We start from the raw sequence: 18,659 nt of genomic DNA, 5'->3' as shown, positions 1-18,659 counted from the left end.
TCCAACAATCCGCAAAATATTTGAAATGATCATTACAACCTGTAATATAAGAGGCCTCAATAGTAGGGGAAAACAAAGATACCTCAAAGAGAGATTGAAAAAGGATAGACCTAGTATTATGATCCTATAGGAAATGAAAATCAATGAAAAAAAGCTAAAAGAGATTATGGAAAACCATAAACCCTAGTACTACATCATTGGACAAGATGCAAACAGCGGCGTGGGAGGATTGGCCATTATTTGGAACCTAGGAGAAATATGGTTCGAAGACTAGGTTAATATTCCACGAATCCTCTATAGGAGATTCAGGGTCATTGGATCCAATGATTGGGTGCTACTCACAAGAGTATAATGTCCCCATATACTAGTGGAAAGGAGGGCCTTTATATAGAACCTAGTGAAAATGAGAAGCCTCTACCTAGAGGAATTATGGGTGGTGGGAGGGGATTTTAACATGATCACCTCTCTGGTAGAAAAAAGAGGTGGCATGAGGAGAATAGACATGGATATGGAACTCTTTGGGGACACTTTAGCAGAACAAAGACTAGTTAACATCCAAACTATAAACGAGGTACATACCTGAAACAATAGAAGAGGAGGGAATCACCAAATTGTATCCAAATTAGATATTTCCTGATTTCAGAACAAGTAAGGAGCATAGATATATTCATCGAAGAATCACTTCTTCCTGGAATGGGCTCAAACCATTGGCCGATCTAGCTGGAAGTGGACCTGAAAAACCGCCCCTTCATGTTTGAAGCCTTTTAGCTCAAAGTCCCTGGCCTCATCAAAAAAATCGAGCTATGGTGGACACAGAGTGAACAATAGCTGAGGAACTGCATGCACATGTTCCAACTAAAACTAAAGGAAATTAAAATAAAATAAAATAAGGAAATGGAAAAAGAAGACTTCAGACACATTATGAAGGATCATCAACAATTAAATCAAAAGTTGATCGAAGTGAAACAAAAAATAATATGGGAAGGGAGATCAGATTAGACAACAACAGAAGAGGGATGAAACATCAGTCAGTTGGAGGAAAGACGCAAGCAAGAGGAGATTCTGTGGAAACAGAAGATGAGAGTGAATTGGTTAAGAGAAGGGGAGAGGAACACCCGATTCTTCCACAAGGCCATGATCCAACGTTGTCAAAGCAACAGGAATATTCACACTCAAAGATGATGAGGGGAATTGCAGTATGCAACATGAGGAGATGGAGGGAATCCTTGTAAACCACTTCAGAGATCTCCTAATAGAACCTCAACAAGATAGAACGAAAGCAACTTAAAGAATCTCCAAGCACATTCCCCAAAAGGTCACTCAAGAGCAGAATATAGCCTTGATGAGAGTAGCAACACTCGAGGAAGTGGAAGAAATCATTAAAGGAATGAAAGAGAATAAGGTGCCAGGCCCAAACGGGATCACAGATGAATTTTTCCAAGCCACTTGGCCGTTCATGGGAAAAGACGTCCTGGAGGTTGTGGAGGAATCAAGACGAAATCAAAAGGTATGCCCTGGTCTTAACTCCACTTTTATTACTCTCATCCCTAAAACCTCAAAATTAGAGGACCCACAGGGTTTCACACCCATTGCCTTGTGCAATGTCATCTATAAAATTATAGCCACTCTGATTGCCAAAAGACTAAAGCCGCTTCTCCCTAACATTATCTCCCTAGAACAAACAGGCTTTGTTGAAGGGAGGCAAATCCTAGACGGACTGGTCACCTCCCAAGAGGTGGTCCATTCCCTCAAGGTTAAGAAGGCCGCAGGCATGCTAGTGAAGTTGGATCTCTCCAAGGCCTATGATCGGTTGAGTTGGGAGTACCTAAGGAGTATCCTTAGGGCTTATGGTTTTAACCCTAGATGGATTAACTGGATAAGCACTATGATATCCACCCCTGTATTTTCTATCCTTCTAAATGGGACCCCTACCAGTACATTCAACCCCACTCGGGGTCTGAGACAAGGGGACCCCTTGTCTCCTTTCCTATTTATTATTGTTGTTGAGGGATTGGGCAGATACATCAAGAAGGAAGCCCAGGAGTCCAGAATCAAAGGCTTAAGGATCTGGGGGAATGACCTTGCAATAACACACCAACAATTTGTGGATGATATCATGCTCTTCTGCCAAGTCTCTCTAAGAAAAGCCCGAAGAATGAAATAAATCCTGAGCACCTTTATGCAAGCCTCTGGAACCCAACTCGACAATGAAAAATCTTGTACCTTCTTCTTCAATACCCAAGGGAATGTAAAATCCTATCTAGCCAGGATTATGGGATTCAGCACAGGTAACCTCCCCACAAAGTACCTAGGAATGCCCCTTTTGGAAAACCCTCTAAAATTGGTAGGATGGCAACAAACTATCCAAAAGATTTAGGGAAGGTTGGGAAACTAGGCCTTCTGATCCCTAAATCTAGCAGGTAGAACAGTCCTCCTAAAAGTAGTACTGTAGTCAATCCCTATCTACCATTTGTCAGGTATGGCTGCCCCCAAGCGGGCCTATACCAAAATGGTGGACATCTTCAAAAAATTCCAATGGGGAGGGGCACAATAGAAGAAAAAGTGGGCTCTTATGTCCTGCTAGGAATTGACAAAGAAAAAGTTGGAAGGAGGGCTCAGCTTACAAGACCCTTATACCTTAAATCAAGTAATGGGAGAAAAAATTTGGTGAATATGGATAGGGGGAGGAGGGGATCTATGGAAACAAATCTGGACAAGAAAGTATAATATACTGGAGAGAACGGAGGAAATCCTCCAGTACAGAGATCCACCCAAGGGCTTAGCTATATGGGACTTAGAAAGACAAAACTGGGAGCTCATTGCCCAACATGCTTTCTAGGAAATTTGAAATGGAAGATCAACTAGATTCTGGCAGGATTCATGGCAGCAAAGAGAAATATTGATAGACAGGCAAGACCTCCGAGATATTTATAGATTCACCAATGACATGAACATTCAATATGTAGAACAATTCTGGAATGAAGGGCAAGGGACTGGAAACTGGAGAAAATGGAAAAAGATAGAAGAATGGGGCTAGGGTATAGAGATAGAGCAAGGGACAGAGTTCGACAAAGAAATGAGAACAAGAAAAATAAAAATTAGAATGGGCCCAGACATCTTGAGATGGGGGCACTCAACAAAAGGAACCTTCACCATCAAAGAAGCTTACGAGCTAAAAGCAGAACAAGAACAAGATGGCCAAGCACTGCTCTAGAAAAAAATCTGGAAGGGAGGATGGTGGCCTAAGGTAGCACACTTCCTCTAGCTAGTTTGTAAAGGGAGAATCCTGACCTGGGACCAGTTACAGAAGAAAGGAATGCAAGGCCCGTCCTTCTACTGGATGTGCCGGCAAGACAGAGAGGACATAGAGCACATGATGAACTCATGCCCATTTGCGAACCAACAGTGGGGCCAAATACAAGGAGTCTTCGGAAGGATGGATAGGAACTATCAAAGCATAAAGGAAACAATCCTAATATGGTGCAACAACATCTTCTCAAGCCCTATCCTGAATCGCGCATGGGGATTGGCCCTGGGATTCAACCTCTAGACCATCTAGAAAGAACGAAACTACAGAATTTTCAAAAACAGAACCTCAACACAAGATCAGGTATGGGAAGGATTAGTAAAAAAATCAGGGAAACGATTCTAACAGAGCAATGGAGTCCAAAAGATTGGCAAGTCCCTCCCCATGAAGCAAGAATACTTCGTAGTCTTAAATTAACAATGGAAATGATCGCCCCTAATGCCTGGAAAGCAAGAAGGATGAATATCGATTCCCCAATGCATTTCACTTTACTAGGAAAAGGATTCATCAAGTTGAATTTTGACGGGGCCTCAAAAGGGAACCCGGGAGCAGTAGGACTAGGTGGAATATTCAGAGATAACCAAGCAAACACGCAGCTCGTATACACAGACTCATGTGGAATTGCAAGTAATAATGAAGCTGAATTCGCAGCAGCTGGACAGGGGCTTCGAATAGTTGTAAGATTAGGATACAAAAATGTGGAGGTGGAAGGAGACTCTAGCTTCGTCATAAACACCATGAGGAAACTTAACCATGGCACGTCATGGGACAAACTGAGCCAAAGTTGGAGGACAACTCACCTTATCCAGGAGATAGGGGAGCTCATACACAAGTTCAATTACTTAATAATTAGACATATAAGAAGGGAAGGGAACAAAGCAGCAGATTTCTTGGCCAACTAGGGTTGTAATCAACAACACGAACCAATGAAACAATTATGGCCAATTCAGCCCAGGGATGATAGACTTAAAGCTCTAGAGGACATCCTTCGACAAGACTCCCAAAATGACCAGGAAATAGGGAATCCAAACAACAATACCTCCAATCGCGGTGCGTGCCTGAGGCAGGTGAGGATGCTATTCAGACATGGTAGTTAAGTTATGTAAGGGAAGGGTACCACCCACCGCCCCCCACACGCTCATGGCGATAGGTGCGGTGGCCTCCCACATGCTACCTAACATAAGACATGGGAAAAGTGGCAGGCAGGGCCAGGGTGAAGAAGGAGGTTAGGCGGTTAAGGCATGATGGGTGATGCGACAAAGCAAGGTGGAATGGGATTATGAAAGAAGTCGGGACAGAGAGAGCAGTATAGTCGATATTACGGGAGGAGGGAGGAGCAAAGGCACAAGACTGTGGAGCTACCAGCAACGACCTCTGTGAACCATTTCTAGGTATGTTTCCTGGGCTTACAAACCCATTACTATGGTTACTATGTTAATTCATGGTTGAGGGGTGCGGGAGATGACAGGGGAGGGAAATTGGGGGAAGGTTGGGGGACCAGCATAAGCTGGGGGGGATGGTGATCGCATTTGGGACAAAGGCTAGAGCCGGGAGAGAAAACTGGGGCTGGGACCTTGAGAAACCTCTTGTGAGTGAACGAGATAGTTGGTATACCAAAGAGGGTGGGGAGACTACGGCTAAGCATGCACGATGGCCACAGGAAGAGCAGTGAAGAGAGGCATCTCTTCTCGGCAGAGATGTGAGGCAGCAGCACTGGGCAAAGGGGCGAGGGAAGGCAATGCGAGTGGGAGTGACGGTAACCTAGCTCGATGGGCTAGCGGTGAGAGTTGTAAGCATAAATTGGGTCTGGCACCGAGACATCACCCCTGTGAGTAGGCGAGAGCATTGACATAACCAGGGGGTGGTGAGGCTATCGCAAGGCAGGTGAGAAAGAAAAACGAGAGGCAGAAGAGAGGCGCAGCCACATGAGGCAAAGGAGAGGCACTGCATCTTGGGGTAGAGGAGCACCTTGGCAGAGGCAATTGTGATGGGAAGCGTGAGGGGAGGGGAACCTGCATCAATCCAGAGAGGCATGAGACCATGTCCCGAGAGCTAATGCATCTTGTGTGTGAACATGCATGAAAAAGAGAAGAGATGGCCTGACTTCATCCACCTCAGCGTTTAGAGTTTTGGAAAAACTTTAAAGCTTGATAGTGATAACATATACTTTATCAAAATTATACCAAATTTTCCATTCTATTCTAATCTAACTAATATTTTAATTTATTTAATTCTTAAAAAACATATTTAGTAAATAGATGAAGTTTGATGTTTTATTTATAAATATGATTATTACTAAACTTTTTAAATAATACAAATAGAAAATAATCAAAACTCTTATATTAATTTTCTATAAAAATATTTTAAATATTATTTTAATTATAAAAATAAAATATAAATAACACTGTGAGTGAAGTTTTATAGAAACTATTATTCTTTATAGAAATTATTTCTACGAAATTACTGCTCTTATATAGCAATTTTTAGGAAAAACCAGGTGTGGATACAAACATACTCAAATACGGATAAAACTACCAAAACCATTCAATTTAACAATCACAATACATCATAGTTACCAAGTTCGAATTCGAATTCGGATTCGAATTCGATACGATACGATAAAAATTCGAATAGAAAATTTTTAATTCGAAAAAAATTCGACATTATACATCTTAAAAATTATCATTTTAAAAAATTTATTGTTATAACTTGATATTTTCAGCCCATTTTTTTTAAATTAGTTTTGAATTTTGAATAAAATCCAATAAATTAGATAATATAATAACTTTAGAGATACAATTATCAAAAAAAACTTTCTTTCAATACTTCTTTATTTCTAAATTTAAATTTAAAATATGTTTCTAATTTTAAAACTGATTTATCGAAAATCCTTCGTAATAAATATAAACATTTTCAAAAATAGTCATCCCAAAATTAACATCTATTGCAAATTAACAAACTCTTACAAATTCAATGTAACAAATTCTTCTTTTCTTATTTACTGGCTTTTTAACCCATAAAAACAATAATAAAATTAAAAATTATGAACTTTCCTATTCCACTCTGATTTTCCAATGTTTTTCCTTCTACCCGGATCCCATCCTACCACTATTTATTCCACCATGCACATTCTCTCGTAGTGAATGAACACTCTGCTCGGTCTACGTAAACCACCCACCACAGATTTTGACGGGTTTAATTTTTCATTTAACCATCGTTGAAAACCAAATCGAATTTCATCGAATAATACGGTATTCGTATCGAATGGGCGAATTTTTCAATTTTTTAGCCCGATTCGGGCGAATTTGGTAACTATGCAATACATCATATATTGCAGAAGCGAGCAGATTTCATCATACAATATCGTCAAAGCAAACAGAATACACATATACATCATTGAATCAAATACTACAACAGCAAGCCGGGGCACTCGCAATCCTGGCTGGGGAGTGCGAAAGCCTACCGCCCCCACCAGCCCGTCATGCACTCACGTTCATTATTCATACATACGTTGTACATTCAAACACGCCATTCATAGTAAAAAGGTAGTTGACTTCTTCAACCATTGCGTGGTAAATCGCTGCTTCAGGGTTAAATTTCCACCGACTTTGTTCAATAAAATGTAGAAAGCAATTGCACCATTATTCATGCATACGTTGTACGTTCAAACATGTGTTTTAACGTTTAGTCTCATGGATGTCATCTAATTTTGACCATGAATATGTATGTTTGCTTGAGAGTTACTCCAAATAATAAAAAAATCAATTTAAGATTTAATGGAATAAAATATAAAAAATAATTTTTAAACGGAATTCAATCTCTTGGCCTATTTATAAATGTGGAGGTTCCATGGGTATATGAGCTTATAAAGTGGTTAATTGAGTGCAGTGCAGTGAGCAGAGCAAAGACAAGCAATGGCGGAAACAGCATCAGTGGGCAGATTGCATTTGGGGCGTCAAGGATTTGAAGTGTCAGCCCAGGGATTGGGATGCATGGGTATGTCATTTGGTTATGGACCTCCGAAACCGGAGGAAGAGATGATATCTTTAATCCGCCATGCCGTCTCCAAAGGAATTACTTTTCTCGACACTGCGGAGTTTTACGGCCCTTTCACCAATGAGGTCCTGGTTGGAAAGGTAAAACTAGCAGCTTGGTCTTTTCTTTTCCTGCTGGTATCTGTGTCGTGTAGTTTAGTTTAGCAAGTGTCAAGTGAGTGTAGGTCGTGTGGTTGGACAGATTTTCGTTTTTTTCATAAGCCTAGTCTAACACGAGGAGGAGGAGTGCCCTGAAAATTATAGAAATTTTAGTTATATATAGAGAAATCCGGCAAGGATTTTTGTAAATCCAAGTTATAGTTCTTAAACTTCAAAATTTTAGGTGTTTTAGGGGTTTTTGATGGTGCTGAATCCATTTCCACCATCAAAAACACGATTCAAACACTGCCTCGTTTTTGATGGTATTGAATCCATTTCCACTATAAAAAAACACGATTCAAACACTGCCTCTACAAAAAAAAAAATTGAAATTTTTTTGCCCGAATTCAGGCAACTTTTGACGGTCCGGGCAATTCCTCAGCCCTTAGAAGCCTCCTTTTTCATATAGGTTTAAATATCATAATATACTATATGTTTGTAATAGGATTATCTATTTTGGTTTGTTGTAATAGCAGGTAGATATTGTTTTTCTTGACATAATAGATTCAAATTTATTTATTTTAATTGTATGGTAAAAAAAGATTTTCATCTTTTTCTTCAGATAAAGTTAAATATCATAGCATATAACATGTTGTAATGAGATTATCATTCTTGATTTCTTGCAATAGCAGGTAAATATCTTTCAATATTAATAATATTTTTTCTTGGAATAGGTCAAGATTATTTATTTTAAGAATCTTAGGACTAGTAGACAATGAACTAAAAAAAACTTAGCTAAATTGATAGAATCCTTCACCAAGGTTTGTTGATTGCAGGCCATTAAAGGTGTTAGAAGGGACAAAGTCCAAATAGCCACAAAGTTTGGATATAGAATCGTTGATGGAAAACCACAGCTTCGAGGAGATCCTGCGAATGTTCGCGCTGCCTGCGAGGGAAGCTTGAAGAGACTCGATGTGGATTGCATTGATTTTTATTATCAACATCGTATAGACACTAAGGTGCCCATTGAAGTTACGGTACGTATGGACTCTAAAGTTTTATTTTGAAACCATTACGGCATATATGGAATCGTATACACTTAGTTTCTTATTTCATATGCTTTACTAGAATTGGTTGTCATTCTTGGGCTATGCATGCATATGTTACAGATGGGAGAAATGAAGAAATTAGTGGAGGAAGGGAAAATAAAATACATTGGACTTTCGGAGGCTTCTGCATCAACAATTCGAAGAGCTCATGCCGTTCATCCTGTTACTGCAGTTCAGCTAGAGTGGTCTCTGTGGTCTAGGGATGCAGAAGCTGAAATTATTCCTACTTGCAGGTATAGTAGGTGTTGGGCATTTTTATGTAGATTGTTGATTTTCGGAATATTTAGTAATCAAAAAATTAGTGAGAGAATTTTTCAATCTCTGTAGCGAGTGAGGGAATTTTTTTTCATCCCTGTAGCGAGGGGGCCTCAGTGAACGCCCCGCAGGAATCGAACTCGGCTGGGGTGCGAAAGCCATCCACCCCAGCCGTCATATCATGCACGTCACCTGGAATATTTAGTAATCAAATGAATATAAGAGTTGGATCAAATTTTTTACCACACTTTTATCTATCAAATTGCTAAATATTCAGAAAATCAACAATCAAAATAAGCTCAAAATTACTATTTGCTATTTACCTGATTCTTATTATCAATTGTTTACTGACATGTTAAAATTCTAATTACAGGGAACTTGGTATTGGAATTGTGCCATACAGCCCTCTAGGGCGGGGTTTCTTTACCTCTGGACAAAAGTTAGCTGAGAATATGACAGATTCCGATTATAGAAAGGTATTTCAGAGTTTTTTTTTATCTCTTTATTAGCTTTCTCATTGACTCTACTCTATTTATTATATACATTTAATTGGATTAAGTTGTATTTTTAAGAGGCGATTATTAACCTGAAATTTAAAATAGGTTTTAAATAATTAAAAGTTATGGTTTTTATTAAAAATTATATTATTGAATTTGGTTGGAAAAAGCAAAAAAAAAAATGAAGAGTTAGATTAAACCATATTCTTGTAAATTTAATTTAACTTTTATTTTTTTTATTTAAATTAATATTGGGGTTGGAGTGACAAGTTTGAACTATATTGTTTATATAATATCACAATTCTAGGGTTTTTTACTATATATATAATTCACTTATGTAATCAAAAATATATTTTAAATAACAAAAATCATATTCCTACAAAATATTGTATTATGCTGAAAAACCTAAAAACAATAAGGCAAAGCCTTTTTTATAGGTTTGGTATAATTTTTCTAAGCATATTTTGTGGTGAATTTAAGGATTTGTTAAAATGACAAGTTTAAGATGTTTTATCTGAATAATCCTAGTGTGCACTCCATCCATTTATGCATTCAATAAAACACTCTAAATAACTAAAATCATAATCTCACCAAAAATTATATCATTGGATTTTTGCAAAAAGGCAAAACATAAAACACTATAGGCTTAGCTTAACTCTTCTATGTTTTAGCTCTTCTATATTAATTTTGTTAAATTTCTCTTCTATGTTTTCCTCTTCTATATTAATTTTGTCTAAAATTTAGCAGGGATTTGTTAGAGTCCCAAGTATAAGTTGTTTTGCCCATATAATCTTAGTGCTCTAAAGTTTTTGAGGATGTTGAATCCATGTATGCATTCAATATCATATTTTAAATAACTAAAATCATAATATCACAAAAAAATGTACTTCAAGTGAAAAACGAAATGTTGAACAATTAGAATGCACCATCTTTATAGGATTAGTAATTTAGTTTACCTCTTTTTTTGTTTTGGCTCTTTTCAGATTTTCTTATCAATTTTGTTTGAAATGGAGTAGGGATTTGTTGGAATTACAACTTTAAGTGATTTTGTTTGCATAGCCTAGTAGTCTAGGGTTTTTCAGGACATTGAATCCTTCGATTCATTCAAAAATACATTTTAAATAACGAGATTAGTATCACACCAAGAATTGTATCCCTAGATTTTGGTTTAAAAGACAAAATGTAGAACAATTAGATTGCACCATTCTTGTATCAAATCTTACACAGAGTTGTTGGAATCACATGTTAAGTTTTTTTGTCTACATAATCTTAGTGCCATAAGGTTTTTGAGGTATTGAAATCATTTATGCATTCAAGAACACATTTAGATAACTAAAAACCATAATCCCATTCATAATTGTATCATTGGATTACAATGAAAATGCTAAAACATAAAAAAGTTAGATTTTTCCATATTTATAGACCTAGTCTAAATCTTCTATGTTTAGGTCTTTTTGGTTAATTTTTTTCTAAAATTCTATAGGTATTTATTGGAATCATAATTTTAATTTGTTTTTTCCACATAATCCCAAAACTCCAAGATTTTAAGGCACTCAAGCCACTTATTCATTTAAAAACACATTTTAAATAACTAAAATCACAATCACAATCTAACAAAAAAGTGCATCATTTTGGGAATCAATGATGTGGAGTAATCAACACCCTACGAACATGGACTAACCCACTCAAGGTATTATTTCGGGTTTGGAATTATAATAATTCCTATAGATTTGGGTGTAATGGAAAACCTCAACATGGTATCGTAGCGTTGGCCTACGTTCAATTCCCTAGATTTATGTCAGGGAAGTGTAAGACTAACCATCACACCTTTAGGAATCAAGCATGTGGACTAACAACCATCTTTAGAACAAGGGAATAAACTCCCACCCAAGGTAATGTTACGAATTTGGAAGTTTATTAATGCCTATGTGTTTTGGTGTAATGGAAAACCTCAACAAAATTTTAGCGAAAAAAAAAAAAAAAACAAAAAAAAAAAAAACAAAACAAAACAAAACAAAACAAAAAACAAACAAAAAAAAACAAAACAAAAAACAAAAAACAAACAAAAAAAACAACAATTAGAATACATCATCTTCATATGCAAAGGTCTCACTCTCTTATGTTTTGGCTCTTTTATAAGCATATTTTTTTGTCAATTTTTCTTGAGATCTAACAAGGATTTGTTGGAATTGCATGTTTAAGATGTTTTGTCTCTATAGTCGGAGTGTTCCAAGGATTTTGAAGGTGCTAAATCCATTTATGCCTTCAAAAACACATTCTAAACTATATTTGTATGATTAAAATTTGTTAAATTTAAAATAATTTTTTATTAAAATTAAATTATAAATTTTCCATTATATTAAATATTTCATATCAATGTCTATTATTCAAAGTTTTTATCATGATTGTAACAAAAAAATTGTTGTTTTATTGTTCATGATTCTTGAAGATTTGTAAATCTATGCTCATATATCTTCCTTGGCTACATAAGTTATAACATCGTTTTCTTCTTCTTTTATTTGCAGACAATGCCAAGGTTCAAACTTGAGAATCTTGAAAAGAATAATATAACATTTGAAAGAATATATGATATAGCTTCCAAGAAAGGTTGTACCCCAGGTCAACTTGCACTTGCTTGGATTCACTATCAAGGAAATGATGTATCACCAATTCCTGGAACTACCAAAGTGAAAAACTTAGAAGAAAATTTTGGTGCTTTATCAGTTAATCTCACACAAGAAGAGATGAATGAAATAGAAAATGTATTATCTACTTGTAATGTTTTTGGAGATAGATATGAAGATGAACACAAGAGATATTTATGGATGAACTCAGAAACACCTCCTCTCTCTTCATGGAAGGATGTTAAATGATGATTTATAATACATTATATGTTAGGGTCCTATCATGATCCAAGTGGATATTGGTGGCCACCCACATATTCCACCTAGACCTTCGGTCAGTTTCATTTATTTCCTTGTTTGTTTCAACATTTACTATCTTTAGCAGTTTTTCAGGTCCTAAACTTCCGGAGCAGTTTTGACCTGCTAAACTGCGTTTTTTGAGGTCTGCAGAATGCCCATGTGAGCATATGGAAAATCATGTAGTACTCGGAAAGACCTTTTCAACAAGGTATCGTATGCACCAAACGAAGATAATATGACCAAGTTACGACCCCGAAAAGTTGGCTGCCCAACTAACCCCAACGGGTCCCACAAACTCTTGGTGTTACATCTCCTGGGGTTAGGGTTTTTGTTGTTTAGGGTTTTCTCTTGTTGTTCAATAATAAATAGGCCCTTGAGCCTCATTGTAACATAGTTTAGAGGCATGTAGCCACCACATCTCTTCTCAGAGATAAGCTACCATCACCCAAGCTAGTTTATTTCAATTATGTTTGTAAGCATATTTCAGTGTTCTCATATTAATGAAATGAATTGTTATTTTTGTCACATCTCTGTATTTATGATTATATCTGTAATTTGTTGTGTTCTTGCTTAAGTTCAGATCATATTATCCTCAACTTCTTAAGTACATATATAGATTGTTATGTATGAAGACCATGTCTAATAAATAAAACCTATATAGTAGCTTGAAAGAAATAAATATAACATGTCTTAGAATAATAGGGTTCAACCCATTAGAAAGTTATTTAAAATGTTTTTAGGAGGTAGAGAGTACTACATGAAAAAAAGATAATATAACAATATGTCTTATAAAGTTATTTGTAATTGGAAATTTTTCTTAATCAAATGTTGTTATTTTGAAAAAGAAATTGAATAATATTTATAACAATAAAAATATAATCTTTTGTGATATTTTTTATTTTTATTTATTTGATAGTAATAAATATATCTAAAATTTATTATTTTTATTTTTTATTTAATTTTCCAATAATTTTCATATCACCTTTTAGGCGTTGGCTATTTGATCAAACAATACATTAAAAAAAATATTGATACTAGTAGAAGTCAATACACTTCATCATCTGATGGGAAAAAACTCACGTTAAATAACATTTGATTTCCTTGTTATCAAGTCATCAGCCTTTCAAGACATCTAAATATTGGGATGTTGGGATATTGGAAGATCAACATAATGTATTATTAGGCTCACTGAAACATCAAGATATCGGTACACCAGGATGTCAAGATATCAATTTCTCAATATGTTGGGATGTATTGACTCACTTCATTATTTCTTATCATCTTGTTAGCTTATTCGACTATCGGTTTTTTGGTTTTTATTTTTATTTTTTGGGCCATCCATGCTATTTAAACCTTGAACTATTCCCAATAATTAAGTCATTCGAATATTAGGCTATTGAAATATCAGGATGTGAAGATGTCAAGATACTAGAACTTTCTTTTATCAACTTACTTGTGATTTTAATTATTTCTAGATATTGGAAAAATGTGATAAAATCTATGAATTAATGAATATTATTCTATTTACCTATTTTAAAAATTTCCCATTGTTGGGACTTTGGAGTATCAGGATTTTGGGAGATCAAGACTTCAAGAGTATTGAGACAACCAAAGATTTGGACATCGGGATATTGGGACATCGAGAGTCCAGATAGCTTTACCAACATCAAATTATTTATTTTTAAGAAACATTTTGTATTCATTTATTTGATATTAAAACATAAATAAAATTTAAAAAATCAACATAATTTATTTAAAATTGAAAGTTAAAAATTCAAAAATTGAAACATCTATCAATAAATAAATTTAAAAACTTGCAAAAATTTGTAAAATAAATTTCTAAAAAAACTTGCAAAAATTTGTAAAATAAATTTCTATAGGGACCCATATATTATTAGACATATACAATAATGGGGGGTTGTTTGGTACAAACGTCAAAAACACCCTAATAAATGATGCAGGAGCATCCGGCTTAGAAATTTCATCATATTTTAGTTGACCTAGGGGTCTTGTGTTTTTAAAGAAGTTGATTTCTTAAGTATTAAATTAATAGGATGTGAGAGTTTTAATTAATTAAATATTGTGAAGATATTTGTAAATGTTCTCGAATGTAGGAGAACATGAGTGATGATGAGTAATTAGTATGGATTGAGATATTGTAAATATTAGAAAGTAGTTCATGATTTATGGAGAATCCTTAGGATTAGTTGAAAGTTGAAACCCTCAAGGGATAAATAAGATATTTTAGGAACTAAATGAGGACTAGAAGATTCTTAGGATTTAGTTGAGAAGATTGAGGATCTGAACCAAAATTGGTTAACAGAATCCTTTTGTGCATATTTTGTAATCCTCGAAGGCTTAAAAAAGAAGAGTTAGTGAGAGAGTTAGCAGACAGGAGGGTTGGATTGTGAGCCTATGGGCATTGAAACGAGAAAGGCCAACTGAATGTAAATCAGGCCAGCGAGAGAAAGACTCTTTTGTATATACATTTGTTTTTGAATACAAAGATTCGTTTTCTAAGTTATATAGTGTGTATTAAGAAATTAATTGATAAATTATGTGTGTAGTGGAGAACTTTGTTTAATATATATATGCATGAGAATTTCGAGCAGAGAACGAGTGCAGAGAAGGAATACAGAGGAGGATAGTGGTCGGACTGTATGAATCCGATTAAAGAAATCAGTGCAAAGCTCAGAAGTAGTAGTTTTAAAGAAACACGCGGAGAATAACTCAAGAGAAGAGTCACTTAGAAAAAGGGAACCAAAGACAGAAAGCGGAAATTGTGTTATAATATGTTGGAACAGTAGATGGGAAGATTTGCGTATGTGGAGGTGGAATGTTATAAATCGGCATGAAGATTTATCATGAAAGTCTGGTTCCTGAGGAATTGGTACCAAAGTGAAATGCGTAACTAAGGATTGCATTGGAACTGTAAGTTGAAGGAATACGGAACAATGTTAGAAGGTATCCAGAATGGTGAGTTGGTGATGGAACTGGGTGATCGGTAACTGCGGAGGTTAGGAGCGTACGAGGTTTTGATCGTGGCTGAAGTCCCATACTAAATCCTAACCATCGATCTCATTTTCAAATGCTTACATCACAGTCAACTGCGGGGGTTAGGGTATTATTTAACCAGTGTGCTAGTGGAAGACCCGCAGGCTATAGATTTGATGACCTCATATGTCCAACAGATATCGAGTCATAAAGGTGATCAGGCGTTAACCTTAGAACGGACCCGAACATTTATAGATTAAGGATTGATAATCCTTATCGACTCTGTAAGGGAGATTAAGCGTCACTCAAGTTCCCTAGCCGATATTGTTGTGAACCATTGGATCCAGCATGCTTTGATCAACGACGTAGAGTGAAGCGCCTGTGCAAAAAGGGAAAGTCAACGTGGGAAGTCAACGTGGGACTAGTTGTTGTTCAATTGTTGTTCAATCGGTTGTTGTTCAATTGTTGTTCAATCGGTTGTTGTTCAATCGGTTGTTGTTCAATTGCTATTCGATCAATTGTTGTTCAATTGCTGTTCAATCGGTTGTTGTTCAATTGACATCCTGCGTCATTTTTAGGTGAGCCTCGGAAAATGTTCCAAGGCCGTGGAGAAAGTGGAAAGGTAAGGTTAAATGTGATTTATGTATATTTCTATTATATGAGGTTATAATAGAAATATAGCGGATTAAGGAAAATTAACCATGGTATGATTAGTGTTGAGTAAATCCGAGACCAGAGTAAGAGGGTATGGTTAATATGCGCGGGTTTAAGAATTAATCAAAGTTTATGAGGGTTGATTAAGATTTCACTGGAGAGGTTAATTAAGGTTTAGACCATTGAATAGTCTTTGAAACATTTCCGCATGAGGATTTATTAAGGGGCCTTAAACTTTAATTTATGAAGGTTTGACTGGGCAGGGTAATTGAAATTCCTGGGATAAATGAGATATATGAATTTTATATGCATACTGTGGGTATTATCGGCTTAGGATGGCATCATTTTGGTATCAGAGCTGGAAAAAGATCTTTTGGGAGAAAATTAGAGCAGGTATGCTCTACAGAAGAGAAATCAGAGTGGGTTTGTCTTTTGAAAATAATTTAGAACTTATGGAATTATTTTATTTCATAATTAACTTTGTGAACAAAGAACAGATTTTGAAGAGTTTTCTTTGAAAAGGACAGAACGGGAAGAATTTTCAAGAAACCAGAGTGGCGTGGCAGAAGCGAAGAGAAGAATCAGATCTGAATCTGATTGAGGTAAAAAAAAATGATTTTCTTATTTGATTTTGAAATTGGTGATTGATAAATTGATTTTTGAAAGAACAGTAAAAAGATAGAAGAAAAATCTACTTTGGGAAAAAGTAGATCAGCTTATTGAAAGGAAAAATTGAGAAAATTGTTTATGAAGGGATAGTGGAAAACTGCAACAACAACATGTGTTCAGAAAATTGGACAGTGAGTTATGGTCTTCATGATTTCAGTTAGTTAATGATGAATTATTGATTGCAAAAGGCTATGAAGATGTTTGATAATTGTAGCAAAGAACAAGCAGAGTTTTTGATGATGATGGCAACGAACCTATCCAACTAGAGGTTGGAAGAAAGGAGAAAGGTGACTGAGTGCAGCAGCCAGAGGAGCAGAGAGGCTCTAAAAGGTTCAAGAGAGTGAACCAAGAGAGAGAATACCTAGGAAGAGATCAAGCTCAGAGAGGAAGCTTGATAAGGTATTGAGTATCAAGAGAATAGTGCTACAAGAAAAGGCTATGTTGCAGATCACCAATCGGGAACAGGTGAGCTCATGAAGGAAGATGGACATGGAGGGTCATAGAAGAGGTTCTAGAGAATGCCATATAGGTAAGATGAGTAATGAGGAGCGAGATGGAAATCTTGCAGTGATGAAAGTACAGTTGGAGATACTACAGGGATGGCTGCAAGAGAAAGAGAATGAAGACCAAAGGCGTGGTTGGATTATGAAAAGGAAATTCCAATGGCATAAATTGTATAATTTCTTGCAAATTCTCTACAAATCCACCTGTGAGATCTATGTAGAAAATCTGACTGTAGATTAACTCGATAATGCAATATACCAAAGCAAAATACTATAATCTACTTCTACTATCAAACTTGCGGAAGCTTAAAGATCGAGCTAAATCAAAGCTGAACACATATAACCATAAGAAGAGGAATCAATAAACATGAAACACAGAAGAATACTCTGGGGAAAGCGTCAGCTAAAAACCCCGCTATATGTATTATCATACAAGGTGGAAATACATCAGAACTATACAAAGCTTTAGCTCTCACAGCTAGCCAGCTCTCAGTACAATCCTCCTCGATGCTCACAGGCAAACAAGGCTTATCACAAACCTTCTCCTCTTCCCTCCAAGCCTCCTATTTCCTTGCACAGTTTCTCCTGGGTGATCCTTCTGTTACCATGTGGAAGACTCTCAACCAAGTGGAACACTAATCTCACACCCTGTCAGAGCTGCGCAATCCTCAAGGAACTTTACCTTGACTGCATGCATTGGTTTCCTTTATAGGCAAACATATGCAACTGATAGTACATTTTCCTTGACATTTAACTCAACTGGGTCTCTCTCAGAATAGACATGCATGAGTTTCTGATGAGAGAATCTTCAGTTAACTGAGTAGCACTAGTTGCATGCATGCATGCATCAACTAACTGATAACTCTCTATTAATTCCACAAACAGTTTGGAGCTAATTTAACTGGACTTAACTCAGTAAACTGAGTTAACTAATTACAACTCAATCTTATCTCCTTAATTTAAGGAATAACTCAATCTTATCTCCTTAATCAAAGGGATAACTGTTGCATGACTTCACAAAGACTTCTAACTTGAATTTCTTCAACTAATTAACTCAAGATGAATTAAATAATTAATTTTCAAGTAACTAGTGAGACTAAATTCAAGTTTTAATTCACAATTTTAATTCAAGGAAAAATTAAAATTGGAATATTCTGGATTCTATTTTTATCATTTCTTGTTGCTATTTTCAACACTCCCTCTCAACAAGAAAGGAATTCAACTTGATCTCGATCCTGAACCTTTGGAATGTCATGCATGCAACACTTCTCTCTACTGTTGTTGCTCCAACAACTCCAGAAACAAAAAAAACATCGAACCTGAATCAGTATGATGCATCTGTCATCAAAGTCTTTGACTGCTATTGCCTCTGTCAACTGAAAACTTTACGCTTCTCATGACTCAGCCTTTATGCATTGTTGGCAATCACTCTCTGAGCTCTTCAGTATCTAACTTCTCTAGCCTCTATCACTTTGATCTCTGACTGCATCAATCCCACTGATTCCTCCTGCTACTATGTACTTTGGGCTCCTGTAGCAAGGTACGATCCATGAGATAAAACCTCTCAATGGACCCTGCCCAATTTCAGCGGTCTTGGGACTATCACTCCACATC

At 36.1% G+C, this 18,659-nt stretch overlaps 1 protein-coding gene across 1 annotated transcript; it reads left to right on the top strand.

Moving 5' to 3' along the window:
- Positions 1-7,153: 7,153 nt before the first annotated feature.
- On the top strand, positions 7,154-12,750 carry LOC149186133 (putative aldo-keto reductase 2). The gene is made up of 5 exons (XM_089410915.1): positions 7,154-7,443; positions 8,277-8,477; positions 8,610-8,782; positions 9,178-9,280; positions 11,827-12,750. Exons 1-5 carry the CDS (start codon positions 7,222-7,224, stop codon positions 12,172-12,174), a joined length of 1,047 nt encoding a protein of 348 aa, XP_089267041.1. The 5' UTR covers positions 7,154-7,221; the 3' UTR covers positions 12,175-12,750.
- Positions 12,751-18,659: the final 5,909 nt, after the last annotated feature.

Source organism: Pinus tabuliformis, chromosome 3_1 (assembly GCF_031772625.1).
Source record: "Pinus tabuliformis cultivar Carrire ecotype Pingquan chromosome 3_1, CPIR1, whole genome shotgun sequence".
NCBI classification, from domain to species: domain Eukaryota; kingdom Viridiplantae; phylum Streptophyta; class Pinopsida; order Pinales; family Pinaceae; genus Pinus; species Pinus tabuliformis.
Note: the sequence above shows the minus strand (reverse complement) of the source record. Positions and strands in the feature narration are given on the sequence as shown.

Excerpts from the sequence above, each read along its gene's own strand:
- LOC149186133 (XM_089410915.1), top strand. The coding sequence starts at position 7,222 with ATGGCGGAAACAGCATCAGTGGGCAGATTGCATTTGGGGCGTCAAGGA. Across the intron at positions 7,444-8,276 it reads ATGAGGTCCTGGTTGGAAAG|GCCATTAAAGGTGTTAGAAG; the intron begins GTAAAACTAGCA and ends TGTTGATTGCAG. Across the intron at positions 8,478-8,609 it reads AGGTGCCCATTGAAGTTACG|ATGGGAGAAATGAAGAAATT; the intron begins GTACGTATGGAC and ends CATATGTTACAG.